The sequence below is a fragment of the Leishmania braziliensis genome (assembly GCF_000002845.2).
Source record: "Leishmania braziliensis MHOM/BR/75/M2904 contig, possible fusion of chromosomes 20 and 34".
Taxonomy (NCBI): Eukaryota; Euglenozoa; class Kinetoplastea; order Trypanosomatida; family Trypanosomatidae; genus Leishmania; species Leishmania braziliensis.
The window spans coordinates 1,551,348-1,570,723 of NC_017947.1; the positions used below are offsets into that span (position 1 = coordinate 1,551,348).

The following is a 19,376-nucleotide window of genomic DNA, read 5'->3' on the forward strand; positions in this document are numbered from 1 at the left end:
CATCGCTTCAAGCCGCGGCATCCCGCAGTATGGTGTGGCGACTCTCCACAGTGAAGCCTGGTGAACTCGGTGGTATGATTCAAAGAGCTCTCGTCATGCACCCGGCATCTATGCTGCGTCAGCCCGTCTGGGCGGATGTAAGAGGCGCCGCATGCTTCGTACACAGGCACTTTAGCGTTGATCGTTATGCATCTCATCGCACTTCTTTTTTTCTCCATTGCTCTAGCCCTGCTGAGCTCTGCATGCCTTGCTCGATTTTTCTACACAATGCCAACTGGGCTTCATAAGGCATGCGCACAGCCCTCGCGCCATTGGATTTCGGGGCGTCCTGCAGGACGACGTGGCTATCTCTGGAGGGAGGCTCGCGGCCTTCATCTTCTCACTTCCCTCCAAGTCAAGAGGGGCGTGTCTGGATAGGCTACCCGCGTGAGCTGCGACACGTGAGACTCTGCTATGCGTCCGTGGCAGCAGTGACCTTCCGCTCTCTTCTCAACCCGCACGCCCTTGACAGACGTGGATACGTCAGTATTTGTTGAATGCTCGATACGACTTGTAGTGACTTTGCTCAAAACGTGACGATGACCGCACATCTCTTCAGCACTGTGCCAGCGCAGATCTCTCCACCGACCACAGGAATCCACAACCGGGCCCGACTGCTGGCGGCAGGGTGTTTGGACTCTATAGAGAGAGGGCACTAACACCTGATTCCTGGGTGAGTCCACTGGCATCATCAGGGTGGAGCCACACCCAGCTAAGTAAACATACACAGAGCCGCTTTGTGGTCTTTGCGCCTCACAAGCACGGCGCTCACCAGTGCGGCGTGGCGAAGGAACACCGATCGAGGGTGTGGAGAGTGTGTGGCGTGGTGGCATTCAGCCCCGCGCATAGCGCGCTTCCGCCATTCACAATCAGTGGTGCATGAATGTGTCACAGAGCCAAGAGTCACGGGGTGATGTGGAACTTATATCTTGCTTGCAACACCGACTTCGATCCCTCTCTCATGCCTCATCTCAACCACTACCTCTGCCCGCCCGCTTCACCACACTTCGATTCTTCATCCTCGTCCATATGGGCCTTCTTCGTGTCCTACGTTCACACCGCTCTTCAGATTCGCATGGGAAGAATGCAGCGCGTCTGTTTTGAATGTCCGGGAACAGCGACTACTTGAGCGCCTTGCGCGACTACAATGATCGCCTGCAAGAACACATCCTGCGCCGAACTCTCATGATCGAGTACGAAATGGACAGCCTTCTGGGGCTACGATTTGCTCTAATATCTCTGCAGGCCCCGACTCGCAAACGAAAACGGCACACTGAGCCTCTCGCTGCTCAGGGGACGTGTTGGACTGTGGACACCGCGGTGGGCCGCCATCGCTGGAGCACAGACCTTCTCGAAGCACTCAACACGGAGGCGGGGAAGGCAAACTGCAAAACAGCGCTGTATGCCCGCGAAAAAGAGCGCTGGTGCGCAGTCGCAGAGGCATTTTGTCGCGCCGGGCACCCACCATTCACCCCATACGAGTTGTTCACCAAGTACAAAGAGATGCACTGTGATTCAAGGCCATGTTCGCTTAGTGAGGCTCAGTTCGTGTGCCAGTATGTCCGTGAAAAAGGCCTTGACTGGCAGGGGCTGTGTCAAAGTCTGCTTCAATGTTTGGGGTACGCACGCTCACCGTTTCAAGTTGCCCAGCAGTACCGCCAGAGTTTGCGGTGCGCTTTTGTGGAGAATCGACTCGCGCCATCGCAGCTCCTCAGTCTACTTGAAAACCTGTCCGCCTCCCCGCATCCTCGTGACTTTGCCGCACTCTCGGTTGAAGCGCAGAGATTCACCCCACACAAGACACTCCAGGTAAGCCCACTTTACTTGAAGAGGGAGCTGGAACCCCTGGACTTTGCCGCCCGGGTACCGGCGTGCCACCAGCTCTACTGGAAGCTGGTGAACCTTCTGTGCAACTTCTCCTTCTCGCACCCCAACCGCCTCGATGCGTTGCAGCACAAGGTGCCCTTCTGCTACCAGCAGCTTTCCCTGGCCGACCTGGCGTGCTCCCTTCAGTGTGGAACTGTGGAACTGCGCGAAAGAGTTCTTCAGGCACTCCTGCGTCTCAGTCGCTCGCCAGAGACACTCAACTATGAGGAATGCTCCAAGAAGCTCTTCGGGTCGGCTTGCGGTGCACGGCTGATCTACCAAATCGCCGCGAACCTGCGCGAAAAAGACACCTGAGCGTCCCCGCCTCGTCTGAGCCGTTTTGTCTTCAGGTCCACCGCATCCCCTGGTCAACTTGGAAAGCCAATTGCACTGCTACGCGGACCCGTTTTGTGATGCACAAATTGCCTTGTCCTGGCACCCCCACAGCACGCTCGCCGCGCACTTGCGAACGTGCCAACCGCGCAGTCAAACGCACGGGGCACGTCATGCTGTGACTCGGCATATTGGCGCACAAAACTTGGGCGACCCGTGACACACTGGGTGACAACAATTCAAACGAAAAAGAGGCGAAGCGACTCACACGACGCGGAAGGAGCACGTCAGAGAAGAAACATCTTGTCGCCATCGGTCGTCACGTCGCTACACGGTGGTGCGTGTTCCTTCTACATGATCGTTCAACCTGTAGTGATAACCTCTCCAACTCTCTCTCGCTCACCATCCTCTTCAACCTTCTCTGTGTTCTTCTTCTTCTCACCCATTCGTTGCTCTTGGTGTACTGTGAAAGCACGAGTCAAACGTTTTATTCGCTTCCCCAGCATTGCGTCCTCCTGCGCCCCCCGCACTTCATCCATATCTCTCTTTGCCTTGCAGCACTCCTCCTTTTGGTCAGTCTCTGTCTCGCCGCTCGTGCGCGTGCCGTTTTTCGTCTTTGGCTGATTACCGCCACCCCCCCCCCCATACACACACACATCCCTCCCTCTCCGTCCCTCCGCGTTTTAGCAATGGAAGGCATTTCAGAGGAGCAGCGGCTACGCGAAGAGGCCGAGATTCGCGAGCGTGACCGTAAACGGCAGCAAGAGAAGGAAGAATACGAGCGCCGCCTCACAGAGGAAAGGGCAGAGGAGGACCGCAAGCGTCGCGAGGCGCAACAGCTGCGCCTCGAGGAGGAAAAGCGCAAAAAGCGGCAGGAGGAGGAGTGGAAGCGTCTCGGCCCAGATGTAATTCAGGACCTGCCGCCGGTGCCGCCGCCGGTGTCTGAGGAGGGAGCGCTTGAGATGTGGTACCTTGACGACGAGACGTCTCAGCCTCCGCTGAGCACCGCCAGCCTCAAGCCTGGGCGAAAGGTCAGCGCTCCTGCGGTGACCATGAAGGCGTTACGTGAGCTGGGCGTCGTCCTTTTCCGCATCAGCATGAGCGACTTCTCTGTGGTGAAGCAGATCATCAAGGAACGAGAATACAAGCACACCGACGAGGTTAAAATCTCACAGACCGCCAAGGATGACAGCTTTCTCGAGCGTTGGTATCAAGAGCACTACACCGAAGACGAGCAGTTTCGTGTTGTGATGGACGGCTCCTTCTACCTGGATATACGATCGAAGCAAGACGAGTGGATCCGGGTCCACCTGAAAGCAGGTGATCTTGTCGTGCTCCCTGCCGGCATGTACCACCGCGCCACTCTCGATGAAGACGATTACGTAGCCCTCTATCGTGGCTTCCAAGACGCACCCCGCTTTGTACCCGTCAAGCGATCCGACAGTCGCGCGGACTCCAATCGGGTGCGGCTGGCGTACTTGATGAGTTTGAAGAAGGGCGACGTCGCCACACAGAACGGATTTCTTCCATGACGTACCTCGCCTATGCGCCGCCTTTCTTCTCGATTTGCCACTTTGATGTAACACTGAACGAAGGTTCTTCTGTGCCTCCCGCTCCCCCTTTCCCTCCATACCTCTCGTCCCTTTCCCGTGCTGCTCGGTCGTGTGGGCGACGACGCCGTTCAAAGCGACGCTGATGGAATCAAGAACGGCGTGACAAGGTGCCGATTACTTTCTATCATGTACAAAATCCACTGAGCACGAGTCCCCTAGCACAACTGTTGCCGTGTTGTATACCCACAACACTCTCTCCCCTTTTAAACTTCAAAGTCGTGTGCTGCACCGCTCCTTGCAGTGGCCGGCATCGGCGTACACCCAACGTAACAGAGAGAGATTTTTTCGGTACTGTGACCGACGGCATAGTGCAGTGTCTGCTGACTTACCAAAATGAGTCAATTCATAGAAGTGTCCTCCTTCGATCTTCGCACGCACGCTTTGCTTTCTTTTCCGCCTGCTCGTGTGGTAACGGCTTGCCTCTCGCGCTGAGTGGGGCGTGGAACCACCACTGTTCCATGGACACGCTACGCACACGTAGCGGGCTCTGTTTTCGCCATCACAGTGTGTCCTTCCGTCGCTTCTCTCGCACAGTTTCGCAGGACATCGTACCTCACCTCTTCCCAATCACCGACACCCCCCCCCCCTTCCGCCATTCCCTTTCGTGGGCCTGGCTGGGGCGTTTTCTTTTGTCCCCGACGCCGGCCATCGTGCCCGCGTATGTGTCTCCGCATGCACAGCAAGCACTCGTCAGCCTATTGTCATGTACACACATGATGTCCATGACCGTATTAGCGGTATCTCCGCAGCGGACCTTGCGCAACGTCTAGTCGAGGTATCGTCGAGGAGCGCTGCACAGAGTAGCGCCTTTACCGAGACCTTTTCCCAGCGCTCCCTACCACACTGGGTGAGTGGACTTCTCTGGGATGCAAAGTGCGCTGGTGCAGCCCCTCCGCGGACGGCACTCCTGGGCGGTGACACAGTGGAGATGACATCGTGTGTGTCGGACGCAACACTCTCGTGCGTCGCGCTCTCAGAGGATGTGCGGTTCCGTTTTGCACGCTCGCGGCGCAGGCGCCTCACAGGAATCCTCTCATCGACGGCGGCGTCCGTGTCACTCCGAATGAGCCGCGTCGACGTGACACACTTCTACTGGATGGACGAGTGCGCGCCGCGAGTCTCGTACGGCGAACACTCGATGTGGTTGACGGCGCTGCAAAAACGTCTTGCCCAATGGGCCGTCCGCACATTTGCACGGAATGCGCTGCTGCGCAACATATCGCTGCAAACTCTTGAGGCTGTCTTTCCCGCGCTAATGGCATTCCCACCGTGTGAACGCGAGGAGCTTCTTCAGCAAGCAGCAGAGCTCCTTGGCCAAGGGACACTCCTTTGGTATGGGGGGGCAGTGATCAAGCAGTTCCACGAGAACGCCGCCTCGCTTACTCTCCCCTTGCTTACTTCCAGTGAGGAGCGCTGCTCCGCGGCGCTCATGTTTGCGTTGGCAACAGCGCAAGAAGTCATGGGCGCTCGAAGCAGCGACGGTGCCCGGGCAGTTCGCTTTCTCATCGAGGAGTACGGCGTGCGCGGTGTGGCGTCATCACCAGCACTGACAACCGCAACGCTGCTCACATCTCGAGCAACAGTGCCGCTCTACACAAGTCCCGGCGTTGGAAGAGGCCCACGTCAGCATAATCTACTCCAGCCCTATCTCTTCCCACTCTCCTGCGCAGATGTAGAGGCGCTGCCGTGGACTCAGCAGAGCGCTGATACCTCTTCCCCAGGGCACTACCGAGAGCTCCTTCGGCGCGTGCGTAACACCGCAGCGGTGGTGCTCACCACGGCTGCGCCATTCACTGCAGCCGCTACGCAAGGGCGCCATGCACACGAGGACGACATCAACGCCTTCTTCTCAGCGAATGAGGCACTCCGAATCCACCGTGACACCCTTGCCACCCATTCCAGTAGCGATGTTCCCACTTCGTTGCCCACATTTGCGGTACACGACAGCGGTGCAGCAGCGCGTTTGCGCCTGTTAGAAGCGGCACCCAAGTGGTGGGAGCAAGGAGCAAAAGCGAACAACAGCCACGTGGTACGTGACGAGACAGCGCTGACGATCAATGTGAAGGCCGCGGCGGCGGCGCTGCGCAAGCCACACCGTGGCGATCATGCGCTACTTGCCGCCATCCACCGCACGCGCAAGCGTCAGCGCCACCACAAGCAGCTCACCTCGCAGACTGTGGAGGCGTCGCTGGTGGGTGCATCGATTCGGTTGAAGCGACGCACTTTCCTGGAGTTCGTGGACATTTTGGCGCTCAACACGGACGACGAGGACCTCGAGGAAAAAGCGCGGCAGTACCTTGAGCAGCAGCACGTAGCTGAAACACAGATTCGCAAGTTCACCAAGTTTTTATCATCCATGCGCAGGATGTGAGATGAACGCGTCATCCCCTCTACCCACTCACTCGACCTGGCGTTTGCGGGCTCCACCTACTGCAAAAAAGAACCACGAAAGAGTCATGCATGCTGTGCTTTCCATGAAACTATTCCGACATACATGAGCTCCACTCCACTCAACCTGTCACAGGCCCATCGCGTGGTGCGAGGCAGCGGTAGACACGCGTCACAGCAATGCGCCGAATCAGCTATCTGAGCACGACCTCGGCGTCACAGCCGCCGCCCCTCCCCCTCCACTAGTAGGCAGTGAGGACCGGCTGAGACATGTTCAAGTAACACTGACACGCTACCCATCCTATGGATGACACAAGCGTGTTCACTGCCGCAGGTCACTCCGACCTCCTCACGTCGTTGTGGTGCCTGGCCCTGCCACCACCAGAAGTGACTCAGCATTGGTCAAGGAGCGAAGGGGGCTGTGTGGCTTTCTCCCAGAGAGAAAGAGAGGGGGGGACACTGGGCTCTGGATCCTACGCGCTGAGGTACCCCCTCGTCATCAAGGCAAAGACGACAGCGCTCGAAAAAGAATGAGGCAAGCAGTGCTAGTCACCGAGTAGTACACGTAGTACTCTCTCACGCTGCGGATAGGTGCTGCCGCTTCGCTCTTGGGCGCCGCCACCCATCGCCATTCCCCAACCCCCCTGACAGCTTCCTCTCCCTCCACCTTCTTACTTGTGTTCTTCTCGGGTGGCAATGACACCACCCGCGCTTCACCTCTTCACTTCGTTTCGCCATTCCCCTTCTCTTTTGCTTCTCTTACGCCGTGTTCGCTGGTCGCTGTCAAATGACCAGCGAAACGCACCCGAAGTACCGGCAGTCCACCCACTCCCTCCCCCTTCCTCCGCGGTGTCCTGGGCGCCTCTTTGCAATCACCCACCTTTTCCAGCTGATACCACTTTTGCTTGTTGTTTCTTGCCTTTTATCGGCTCGTGCCACCGCCAGCGCGAGCGACTTCTCTCTTTCTCTCTCACAGCTTCCTACACCATCACCATGAGCAACTCAACGAACGAAATCGTTGCCATCCAGCAGCCGGCGACGAAACCGGAAATCATCACGGTGCACTCCACGGCTCAAATGACCTCCCCGGACTACAATACCAATGACTACGAGACGGGTGACTTTGATGAAGTGCTGGCTGTTGCAGAGCCGCTGAAGGAGGTGCAGAACCTCTTGCCCACCTCGAAATCGCATCGGAACTCACCAAAAAAGTCAATGCGGACTTTCCTGCAGACCGTGCCGCACCTCTTCACCCTCACGCTCGAGGAGATAACCAGCCTTGACGTCATGGTGCGCGAGTACAGCGAGATGGATGTCATTATTGAGGAAGGGGCGTATCTGGAGCACATTTACGTGCTCGCCTCCGGCACGGTGGAGGTGATGAACTCCAAGAAAGGACTGAAGCGCGCGTTTGGCCACCGGCGCATCGGCAGCATGGTAGCACCAAGTGTGTTCGGCATCGACGACGCCATCCTCGAGAGCGCTGTTGAGTTTACCTACCACGCCAGCTCCAACGCGACGCTGCTGCTCATCCCGCGCAAGCAGGTCATGGACCTGTTCACGCGCTCTCCTATCTTTGCCAACAACGTCTCCAGTCAGATCCTGCGTACGCTTCCCTCCTTCTCGGTGTTTGAGGAGTTCTGCCGTACCGTGTTTGGCATCTCATCCTCCTCGGCCTCCGACGCTCAAGAAAAGAGGAACGGCTATCGTTTGTCGCTACCCACCCTCATCCGCCTGTTCCAGTCCAGCGGCACTCTTCTTCACAAGAACGGCAACACGAACGAGATTGACTATGAGGCGTTGCGGTATTGCACCCACCGCCTGCCTGCGAACATCAGTATCACCTACATCATCATCCTCACCCAAGGAATTCCAGACTACCTGTCCGACGGGTTCCTTGCCGACGCTGCGCACGCGCACGCCGGCGAAGAACCGTTTATCGCTGCCGTCGACACCGGGAAGCGGCGCCGGTGCGCGTGGACATTCGGCGGAGGAGGACAGACGCTTGTACTTATGCGTGACGGCTACACCGACACAATCGACTTTGTGTCGAACTTGTGCATTTTCTGCATTGAGGCCAAGAAGTTGCGAGCACGACTGCAGCAGCTCGTGTCGCCGTCGGCGGCCGAGGTGCTGCGAAACGCCCTCGCGCCGGCCGAGAGCAGCCTCAACGCCCAGGCGCGGATAAAGGAGGTTTTCGCGTCGCTACCGTTTTCGGATGACGAGGTACAAGGTTTGCAGAACGTCTGGGGCGAGGAGACGCTGCAGCACCTGTACAATGTCGTGGTGCATAGGGAGGAGTATGTGGTGCAGGTCCAGAATGCCACTAGCAAGGTGTTTACTGAAGATCCGTACGTCAACTGGGCCCTCACCATCCTTCGCCACATCAAGAGGCGCCTCTGTGTCTCTGAGCTAGAGCCACTGCCGGAGGACATTATCATCGACATCCTCTTCTCTCCAAATCAGACGCTGAGGAATCTTTTCTGCTGCATGCTGGCGGACACCAAGACACTCATTGACAGCATTTCGGAAGAAGCTGGGATCGGAAAGGGCGAGCGGGCGGAGAGTTGGAAGAACGTGAACGACCGCTACTACTACGTCTTGACAGGTATGCTGGAACGAGATAAGACGATTCGCGACGCGTACCGGTCACAGCTGGAGTCGAATGGCTTCACGCTTATGGAGGATGGGCACGCGTCGGCGCTGATTGTCGACCTGATCGACGTCAGCAGTATATCGCCGGATGACACGGACCCAGAGCTGCGTCCATACATCGCGCAGGCGTGCAAGAATAGCCGGGAGAGAAAGCGTCACTTTATCATCAACGTGGACAAGACCTTTGGCGCTCAAATCGAGGCAGTCCTGCGCTGTTTTCTTCTCACCTTCGGCACTCGCGTCCAGAGCGTGAACCTCTGCGGCAAGGCGGCTGGCCTCTGCGGCAACCGCGGCGACGTCGTTCTCCCGAGGAAGCTCATCTTCTCCAAGCAAACCTTCGGCGAAGACTCCACCGATGAGATTCGCCTGTGCAACCGCAATGGATTCCACCGAGAGGACATTACACCACTTCTCGGCAAGTCGTGCTCGGCAGCGGTGCATCATGGCACGTGTATCACCCTCCCTGGCTTCATGCTTCATAGCCAGCCGGTGCTTAAGTTCTACAAGACAGTGCACGGCTGCACTGCGATTGACATGCAGAGCAGCTACGTCGCACGCCAGTTGGAAGAGTGTCGCCGCACCGGGGTGGTCCGCCAGGCAATTCCCAGTCGCTACCTTTTCTACTGCGACAACATGCCCCTTGGCAATGAGAACGGCTCGCCCATTAAGCCGCAAAAGAAGGAGATGACTTCCACCTTCTACGCCACCGCTCGCGCCATCCTGCGCAAGATTCTCGAGTCCTGAGCAGCGGTAGCGAATCGGTAGCGGCTCGGCTTTTCAAAAGCGTGCGGCAGAGTGTAAAAGAGGATGGAGAAACGGTATGACACTGAAGAAGAAAGCTACGCCCCGCCAGCGACGTGCTTCAACCATTTATTGTTACCCCATTCCGCCCAACCAATTTTGAGTCTCGAGGGATCAAGTCCACCGTGTGCGTGTTTCTTTCTCTTTCCCCCACCTGACCATGAGAGACAGCCCTTGGGTGACGGAAAAAGGAGGATACGCTGGCGTACCGTTTTGTGGGCGCCGGTGTTAACGAGCGCGCGCGCGTGCGGAGGGACACCAGATTGGCACATACCCCGCAGAAATTGAAAACCCGCCAATTGGGGCAACTTGGGGGCGTATAGTGGTGTGCATCATGCCTCCCTTTTGACGTTGACTGATTTCTGCTTGTTCCTTTGGATTCTTCCGGAGGGCCGTTTCCGTGCCGGTCGGCGGTTGCTTGCGTTTTCTTCTCGCGGCTCGGGCACGCGCGCAAGCCCCTGGCCCCCCCCCCCCCAACGCCGCCGGCCCTGCGAACCGCCCACCCATGGCGCCGGCCCGAAAAGCCCCAACCCCCCTCCCGCCCGCGCCAAGGGCCGGGGCTCCCCTTGGCGCTCCCCCCCCCCCCCCAGGGGTCCTGCATCATTCCCCGGAGGGGCGCAGCCCCCCAAAGCAAACGCCAAGCGGGGCGGCGCCAGCAGCACGCATAGGCGCAACGAGCCACCCTACTTGCGCACTCTCGTTTTCCATGGCAACACTTCCATTGTCTTTCCCCACTGGCAGGTACAACGCACCTGCGTGCCACCTTTGTAACGGAAGCTGGCGCATACACCTCGGAGAGACTCGACACGCGCCCCCCGAGCCCGGGGAAGTGTTCTGCTTTCACTGTGCCGAGCTGTGCCTGATCTCACCCCTGTGGAGGCGGCCCAGCGGTCGGATTAGGCGCACGCATCAAGGGGTGCTGCGTGCCGCATCGTTGCTTTTGACTACCAGCTCACCGCTAGAGCGCCTGAGCCTCGACAAGGGCAAAGGGTGGGGGACAGCGTCGCCCCCTTTTGACCCGGTACACAGAAGTTTACAATATGCGCTGGAGCTCGCCAACTTCAGCCACTGGGGGCAGCTGCAGAGCACCCTGCCGCTTGCGGGATCCGCAAAGCTGCACAGTATCGTTCTTTCCTCGAATCGAATGTCTCTATGCGGCGCCATGCCGGTACACGCGGCGCTCTATTGCATCGACGAAGCGCGAGATCCGGAAGCCCCCTCTGCACTGCCTCGCTTCCGCCTCTTCCAGTCCTGATTGATTATTCTTGCTGCTCGTTTCTCCCTCTTCTCCCCACCCTCCCGTGCTAGCGAGTGGCACGTGCCGTGTCCACTCTGAAGGTGCACTCAACGATCGCGGGTGCAGTGCCACCCTCGGGCGTTTTCAGGTACCATGCGCTCCGCGTCCCCCCACGCTCCTGCGTTCACTTCTGCAGTGAGCGACTGAGAGGGGAGCGCACCTTTCAAGCACCGGGCCCCCTACGTGTGCTGTTACTCCTCCTCGTTATGCCTGGCCTCCAGCGTCACAGGAGGTGCCAGGACGCTTGCCGCTCCTCTGCTGCGCTGTATAGGCGGACTAGGCGCCCCCAAGCTCCGTTTTCGTATCCCCCGAGAACCCTTTGTCTTGCAGGCGTGGAATCGGTATTGCAGGCGTCGCGTTACCCTCCCCCCCTCCTGTACTGCCGCAGAACCGGCGTTGCTCCAAGGAGCAGATGCAATCCCTCTTCAAAGGCTATCGAGTGGGTGTGCAGCGTCCGTGACGGTGCGTCTCGCAGGCCACAGGGGGTCGTGGCAGCCATCCGTGCTGGGCCAGCTCCGGCAGGCTCTTCGCTTCACGCAAGGCACCGCTCCCACCACCTTTGCTGCGATGCCGACCAATACGCATGTATTCACGTGTGTGTGTGTGTGTGTGTGTGTGTGTGTGTGTGTGTGTGTGTGTGTGTGTGTGTGTGTGATCATCATCCCCTGGGAAGTGCAATGGTGGTGTGCGCATCACATTGTGCAGGGGAACACTGATATATCCCCCCTCCAACTGGATTGCGCGCGGGCTCGAACGTGACAGTCATCCCCTTGGACCTCTGCGGTCGGTGCGGTGCATCCCTTGGTGAAGCTGCAAGTCCCAACTCTTGTAAACGGTTTACGGGTGGGGAGGGGGTGCTGTGGCGGCACTCTGCGCCACCGAACGTGTTGACGAAACGACAGACCATATGCCCTGTCTGTTACGTCAGGAGCATCACGCGTCCGGGGGACACTGCACCTGCGGCAGCTGCAGAAAATGCTCCCCATGGAAGGTTTTCTGGAGCCCGTTTTGCAGTGCTCTCCCTCATTCACTGCTTGGCCGTAAGAGGCTGCACTCCAGCTTTCCTGGACATCGTTCCGCATCCTCACGGAATGCGGCACCCTAGCTTTCCCTGCCACGGCAAAAGGCCACTAGACACGCGTGAGGTGGTAGGCGCCCTTCTCCACGGCGCATTCCTTGAGAGCACCTCGCTGGGAACCTCAGCTGCATTCGATCTATCCGGCTCTCTCGCGGCTGTCCGTTTGGCCTCTTCTCCATAACTCCACGATCCCACCCGGATGGGCGATGCTACGCCGCAGCACACCCTAAGCTGGGGGCAACTGGGCCTTCCGTGGTGTCGAGGCCTCACCCTAACCGTCGCTTCGCACGGCAGGGTAGTGAGAGAGGTAAATGAATGAAAGACCGTGAGGTATATTGCTGGCGCTCCTGCCAGTCGGATGCGCTTTTTTGAATTCCTTGACTTTGGGGGAGCAAATCGCCGCGCTTCTTCGTCCAGTTCGCGGGTCTCATTAACCCTTCGAGCAGACCTTTCGGCCGGCACCGAACGGCGTACTGCTAGCGGCAACGGGAGTAACGTTGTCGGGAGTCTGGACGAGCAGAGCCCCAACATCTTTTTCTGGGAGAAAACGCGCAAACATACCGTGCTGCGCGCACAACATGTGGTGGCACATTCTTGCACCATCGCGGGGGTATTTGCCCTTACTCGTCGGGGTCCTCTTGCTGCGCAGTCCGTGTAAATAGTGCCATCTGCTGGATTCCACCGGGTGAATTAACTGGTCGCTATGCTTGCAGCCTAACAAACCGGGAAGCCACAGTGAGGCACGCTGACTGGAACGGAATGCAGAGGAAAAGGTAATACTACCTCGAAAGCGAGAATGAAACGTCGCTGAATGCTAAAGCACGAGGAAAGGGTGCAGTGTAGTATGCGATACCACGGGGATAATGTTATAGCCATATAGGAGTGGCTCGAGTAGAAGGTGCACATTATGGATGTCACTATATCGTATCTTGACGTGTAGGAAGAAGGCAGAAAAATACTGGGCTTTTCGCCCCCCCCCCCACCCACCCCTCCTCCGTGACTCGCACAGCTGAGAGAAAGGGGGCCACAACTCGATAGACAGAGAGTGTCCTCGCACCTTCCTGCTCGCGTACTCCGTGTACGCCTTAGTGGAGCGGGCAACGTGCTCCCCGCAGCCCTTCTGCACGCGGCGTTTTCCTTTATAGAGAGAGAGAGAGAGACCGTGTTTTCAGATGCACTTCACAGAACAACAGAGCGCTATGCGGCAGCTGTTGTCATGCCGCACCTTTTTTCGGTCCATTTGGGGGGGCTGCCCTAGGCATCACCAAAGCACTTGCCTGTGGCCACAGTTGGTGACTGTGTCTCTTTGTGCGGAGGGAAGGACGTGTGGAAAGGAAAAAGAGGGTCAGAGGTGGTCTGCCAGGTGCGGCAATCAAAGGAGAAACGGTAAGATTGGCGGGATAAAGAGAAGACGTATGTGAGTGTGAAAAAAAAAGGCCGAGGCAGGGGAGCAGAGAAGACGACGGGGCAAACTACGAATCGCCGTAAGCCCTCTGCTTCAAGAGCGGCAGCGAACCTATCGTGTCGCTTATGGACCTCACAAGCCAGCAAGAGCTCCTTTCGCTGGGTGTGTGTGTGTGGGGAAGCGGCACCGTTGTCGTGAGAGCCGTTGCTGAGGCTCCGTGAGAACCCTTGCGAATGCAATACATTGCTGGATGAGTGATATCCGTCGCTATTGTGTTCATTAAACGACGAGACCTGAAAACAAGGTGCAAGTTGCCATTCAGTGTGGCCTCTACGTCGGGGAGTCCATGGTGAGGCGAAGGCTCACACCCATGCCCTGCAGCTCTTGGATAAGTAGCTTGAAGGCATAGGGCATGTTGACCTTAGAGGTGGTGCCCTTTGTTTTGCAGTACGTGCACCGATTGTTGTAGCCGAGGTTGCCGCACACGTGGCAGATGTCTGCCGTGAACAGGTCGGAGCTGATGAGGAGTCGCTCGTTGAGGAGGCTGGACGCTCCATAGCCAACCATGCAGTCACGCTCCATCTCACCAACGCGCAGACCACCACTGCGAGACCGACCCTCGGTTGGCTGACGAGTCAGCATCGAGCGTGGCCCGGTCGAACGCGCGTGCATTTTGTCTGTGACCATGTGCTTGAGGCGCTGGTAGTAGATGGGTCCGAAAAAGACGTAACCCTGCATTAACTCCCCTGTTATGCCAGAGTAAAAAACGTCTTTTCCGTGGTAGTTGTAGCCGAAAGAGAGAAGCTGCCGGCTGATGCTGTCGGCAGAGTCCCCGCCAAACGCAGTGCCGTCACCCATCGACCCTCTGAGCGCTGCTGCCTTTGAGCAAACCAGTTCGAGCAACTTGCCAACCGTCATACGACTGGGGAATCCGTGTGGATTCATGATCATATCGGGGCACATGCCACGCTCGTTGAACGGCATATCCACCCCGTTCACGATGAGGCCGACGACGCCCTTCTGTCCATGACGTGATGAGAATTTGTCACCCGGCTCTGGTGGCCGAACCTCCCGCGTGATGACCTTAATTTTCTGATCGACGTCGAGCGACCTGTCGTAGTCGCCAGGAGGGGAGATGATGACGTGGTCAACCACCGCCAGTTGCGGATACTTGTACACCAGCGGCGCGGGCCGCGGATCACCGCCGGCAACCGGGGTGAACTTGTTTACGAGGACGTCGTACTGTTGCACAAAGGCACCTTTGCTGGCAACGCCGTCGGGGTTGAGGGCTTTGAACTTGCCGCTGCCGCTATTCTTCTCCGGCGGCAAAATCACATCGAACTCACCTCCCGCGTACTTTTCCAAGTCCACCTCGTGCTTGCGCAGCACCACGCAGCGGCCGTATCCGCGATCCAGGGAGGACTTGTTGTACACCTGCGCATCTTCAATATCGTACCCGCTGTAGCTCATGACGCACACCATGGCGTTGATGCCGGCGCCGAGCTTTTCGTAGTGTGTCAGCGACATGGCCCTTGTGCGGCACAGTGGTCTCTGGGGGTAGGCACCGAGAAGAAGTACCGTGTCGGCGCGTATATATTGATTCAGCGCCACAGTGCCGAGAGCCTGCTTTCCCATGGCAGACTGGAACGTGTTGCGGGCGGACTGGTTGTGGTGCGGGTAAGGAATGATGCCGGCAACCACGCCGAGGAGCGACAGCGGCTCTACTTCGAGATGGGTTGTGTACGGCCCGATGTCGGCAGGGTAGACGGCAATGAGGCAGTCATTCGATTCATTCACGTCAACGTACTCGATTAGTCCCTCCGCCAGGAAGTCGTTGTGGGTGCACAGGCGGTCGCGCAGGCGATCGAGGTGGGCGGAGGTGACGGCCGGCTTCCCACCGCGCACGATGATAAGCAAGCGAACAATACGACCGCCATCACTGCCGATCTGGACTGTGCGCTGCCGCGGCTGCATTGAGATGGACACGTGCGGGTGAAGACGGCCGGAGCGCCGGAGAGCGCGAATGCCGGCACAGAGTCGGTTAGGGTAGCGATGGATGCCAATGAGGGTGCCGTTGAGGAAAACGCTGTAGTACTGCAGGAAGTCCGTCGGCGTCACCGTGTCAATCTCCTCCACGCCAAGTGAGTGGGCAGAGGCGCGCACGTAGTGGTCATTCATGTCCAAGGTGACCTGGCTAAGCGTGGCAAAGTTCTTCACCAGACCGCAGCTCTCGCCCTCTGGTGTATCGCAGGGGCACACCATCCCCCACTGACTCGGTTGCAGCGAGCGCGGACCACTTACCTTGCGTGTCTTCTCAAACGAGGACGCCAACCTCGTCATCATGCCGAGGCAGGCAATGTACGAGAGTCTCGATAGCACCTGCGTGATGCCCTGCCGGTTCATGTTAAAGCGCTTCAAGTCCCATCTCCCACTGCTGATCGCCATGCGCATGCCGTTCTGAATTACCTCCATCTTGCTTTCCATCAGCTGCTTCACGTTGAAGGGCCGAGTGGAGTCTCTTTTGGACAGCTGCTGATCCATCGCCGTCTTGACAACGCGGTTGAACTGCTTCAGTAAGTCTTCAAACAAGAGGGCCATCAGTGTGCCGGTTGTCTCGAATCGCTTGTTACCGTAGAAGTCGCGCTCATCAAGCAGGGAGGCGTCGAAGCTGGCCTCGATCATGCCACGTACCATGAAACAAACATAGAACGCCTTGTGGCGAAAGTTCCAGTCCTTCTGCATCTGGGACTCCCGAATGTGGCAGAGCAGCACATTGGCGAGGAACTCAGCCGCCTTGTCGGCCTTGGACCTGTTAACCTGCCGCTGCTGCGTCTCCTCGACCTCCCACACCGTCTCCTTCCGCTTCTCACCGATGTACTGCAGGGCATCGTTTTGCGTGAATATGTTCAACCCACGCGCCTCCTCAAAGCAGGGAAAGAGGATCTTCTGAAACGCTGGCGAGGTACCGATGCACTGGGTGATGTGCTGATCATTCTCCAAGCCGAGCGCCTTAAGCACGACGATGATTGGGATATCCTCGGTGAACGAGCGATGCGTCAGCACGATACTGCCTTTTTTGAATGTAACGGCACACTTGGAGATGGAGTAGTGGGTCTTGCTCTGCACGTGGGCCGAGATGTTGCCGTGCTCATCTGCCTCGATGATGACGCGGTTCTTGCTCTGTTGCTCCTGAACAAGGCACACCTTTTCCACGCCTTTAATAATAAAGTAGCCACCGGGGTCAAGTGGGCACTCGCGCATGCTCACCAGCTCCTCGCGTGTTTTGCGGTACAGGTTGCAGCACTTTGATTTGAGCATAATGGGAATAGTCCCGATCTTTACGTCTTTCTCAACCAGCATCGCCCGCGAGCGGTCGCGGCTTGTGTACTGAACATCCACAATCATGTCGCCACGGTAGGTCATATCCCGAATGCGGCACTCCTGCGGCGTCACAAACTTTGGTATGTGGCCTTTGCCGACAATCTCCTGCGGACGGCAGACGCGGATGTTTTGGTAGCGAATCAGAAAGTCGGGGTCGACGACGCTCTTGATTTCGACGTTGGATTCGTTTAACAGGATGCGCTGCAGCTCCACCTCGATTAAGTGGTCGAAGGAGGCGATGTGGTGATTCAGAATACCCCGCATAGCCATGAGAGCGGGGAGCATCTCCAGCTTCTTCCGCTGGTACTCCTCGCCGAAGCCTGCCATGGTGTGCGCAGCGGTGAACACCACAACGTCGGCGAGCCCCTTGGCGTTCTTATTCGATTAATGAAACTGCACACACACACACACAACGTCGTGCGGCGCGTGAAAGACATAAAGAAGTCGAGGAGACACCGAAAGAGAGAGGGAAAGCAGGGGAAGCGCAAGAAGGTGCACAGAACACGGTGGGGGGAGAGAAGGACGGTGCCGCCGCAAACGAGGCGTTGTTGACACGTTTGACGTAGTATTTGTCACAGGTGTTGACAGCTGCACATCGAGTGCCTGATTGGTAGTTTAGGGCAGCACTCTCCGTTTCAGCTTGAAGTACAAGCACTGCCCGGCTGGAGAGCGTGGGGAAGGACTTCGTTGGTGCACTGCAGTCCGAGTACCACTCTTCAGGGTAGCACTGCCCTTCGAGGGGTGTTCAGCACGCAACAGCTTCCCACGCGGTAGTCTTTGTGTTCTTTTTCGGTTGATTTCACGTGATCGCATCTGTGGAGCAAAGCGCCAAGAGGCTTTCACCTGCGTTACACGAGTTTACACGGGAAAGGCGCAAACGACGGCCTCGCCCAACGAGAGCGTCACAAGAAGACGGACAGGTAACGGCAGAACGAGCATAACAACACATTCCGCCCCACGACAGGATGCTAGCGACAGACACCGCTCACAGGTTTACCAAATGCCTTCTCAGTGGCGTTTCTCAGCAGAAAGCTTGCGTAGTCGGCGCTCGAGCTGCGCACGAAGATCGCACAGCTCCTTTACCTTAGCACGAACCTCTGCTAGAGCATTAGCATCCGCCTCGTCATCTGGCCCAAGTCGCACTGCACAGCCATCTCGATTCCGCTTCTCGCCACGTTTGACTTGGCGCATCGCGAGAGCGCACTGAGTGACGTGATAGTTGCCTCGCGATGGATCGACAGGGTTCTTCTCCAGCGGCGCACATGCCCCTCTTACAAGCAGGGCAGCTCGCGGAACCACGCAACAGCCCAGCAGCCGGCCCTTTTGGGGGCTGACGCACTCCTTTATGAGCCGCCCGCTTTGGATATCGAACGACAGAACGGCGCCACCTTCACTGGCGGTGAGCACGAGCGACGGCGTGGACGACAGGCACTTCAGAAAAATAATCGGAGAGTTATGGCCATCTGCGCTGGGTGGTCGCAAGATCGTCTCTAGGTGTTCACCAGTTCTCTCTGGCTCGATGGCAAGCCCGGCGGAAGGCTCGTAAAGCTCGCTGAAGAACAAGAATCCCTTTTGTGTGCCAGCGACGATTGAGGCATCGTCAAGACTCGCAGTGATCGCGGTGACAGCATCACCGACAGTGATGCAGCGGAACTGCTCTCCTGTGTGGGGATCCACAAGACGACAGGTGCGGTCTCGGGAGCCGGTGAGAAGCACATTTGAGTGGTGGAGGAAAGTGCAGCAGGTGACGGCGAGTGAGTGGCCGGTGAAGACGCACCTTGGCACGATCTCGCGCATTCGAAGTGAGGCCAGTGTTGCCAGATTCCATACCTTGCACACCGAGTCCTCGGACACAGTCGCGACGAGGGAGTCATCGGCTGAGATCGCAGCACAGTGCACCGCACGCAGGTGGCCCTTGTAGCTCTTGATGAGTTCGCCAGACTGCAGGTTCCACAGAAGGATGGTGCCATTCACTGTGCCTGCAACTAGGAAAGTGCCACACCGAGTGACTGCACAGCAGGTGACCAGTTCCGGCGTGAAGCTGCGCTGAAGAGGCTGCTGCGTCGCTGCAGAAAGAAAAAGAGCACAGTTGCGTGTCTGGTGCGCTATGACCGCTTGACTAATGGGGGAGTAAGCCAAGGCGTTTCTCGCCACCTCACCAATCGCGTAGCTGCGCAGCACCATCGGCGTCTCCACATCGACCAACTGGCCACGCATGCCATCGCGCGCAAGAAACAGCATGACACAGACACTGCCACAGAATCAGTTGCGGGGTCACTTTCGGTTCGTGTTACTGACACTCACAAGTTTGAAGAAAAAAAAAATAGAGAGACAAGGGAGGAACACGAAGAAAAGGAAAGGGGATACTTTAGTGTGCTTCTTCGAAGAGATGTGAGAGGGCGCAGCACAGATGAAACACGCGGCGACGTCCAGCGAGAGGGATCGACTCGAGTCCAGGCTTTTCGTGGGTTATGAGCGATGCCCTCACAGTGAAGAACACGCGTCACGGCAAGACGCACG

General features: G+C 57.7%; 6 protein-coding genes across 6 annotated transcripts; 4 read left to right on the plus strand and 2 right to left on the minus strand.

Moving 5' to 3' along the window:
* Nucleotides 1–1,143: 1,143 nt before the first annotated feature.
* Nucleotides 1,144–2,220, plus strand: LBRM_20_4050 (conserved hypothetical protein; the record flags this gene model as incomplete). The annotated part of the gene is made up of 1 exon (XM_001564635.1): nt 1,144–2,220. One exon carries the CDS (start codon nt 1,144–1,146, stop codon nt 2,218–2,220), a length of 1,077 nt encoding a protein of 358 aa, XP_001564685.1.
* Nucleotides 2,221–2,927: 707 nt separating this feature from the next.
* On the plus strand, nt 2,928–3,770 carry LBRM_20_4060 (putative 1,2-Dihydroxy-3-keto-5-methylthiopentene dioxygenase; the record flags this gene model as incomplete). Its single annotated transcript, XM_001564636.1, has 1 exon — nt 2,928–3,770. One exon carries the CDS (start codon nt 2,928–2,930, stop codon nt 3,768–3,770), a length of 843 nt encoding a protein of 280 aa, XP_001564686.1.
* Nucleotides 3,771–4,554: 784 nt separating this feature from the next.
* On the plus strand, nt 4,555–6,222 carry LBRM_20_4070 (conserved hypothetical protein; the record flags this gene model as incomplete). Its single annotated transcript, XM_001564637.1, has 1 exon — nt 4,555–6,222. The coding sequence occupies one exon, from the start codon at nt 4,555–4,557 to the stop codon at nt 6,220–6,222; it is 1,668 nt and encodes a 555-aa protein (XP_001564687.1).
* A 1,010-nt stretch (nt 6,223–7,232) lies between these two features.
* LBRM_20_4080 (conserved hypothetical protein) lies at nt 7,233–9,638 on the plus strand (the record flags this gene model as incomplete). Its single annotated transcript, XM_001564638.1, has 1 exon — nt 7,233–9,638. One exon carries the CDS (start codon nt 7,233–7,235, stop codon nt 9,636–9,638), a length of 2,406 nt encoding a protein of 801 aa, XP_001564688.1.
* A 4,167-nt stretch (nt 9,639–13,805) lies between these two features.
* Nucleotides 13,806–17,183, minus strand: LBRM_20_4090 (DNA-directed RNA polymerase polypeptide; the record flags this gene model as incomplete). The annotated part of the gene is made up of 1 exon (XM_001564639.1): nt 13,806–17,183. One exon carries the CDS (start codon nt 17,181–17,183, stop codon nt 13,806–13,808), a length of 3,378 nt encoding a protein of 1,125 aa, XP_001564689.1.
* A 681-nt stretch (nt 17,184–17,864) lies between these two features.
* LBRM_20_4100 (conserved hypothetical protein) lies at nt 17,865–19,097 on the minus strand (the record flags this gene model as incomplete). The annotated part of the gene is made up of 1 exon (XM_001564640.1): nt 17,865–19,097. The coding sequence occupies one exon, from the start codon at nt 19,095–19,097 to the stop codon at nt 17,865–17,867; it is 1,233 nt and encodes a 410-aa protein (XP_001564690.1).
* Nucleotides 19,098–19,376: the final 279 nt, after the last annotated feature.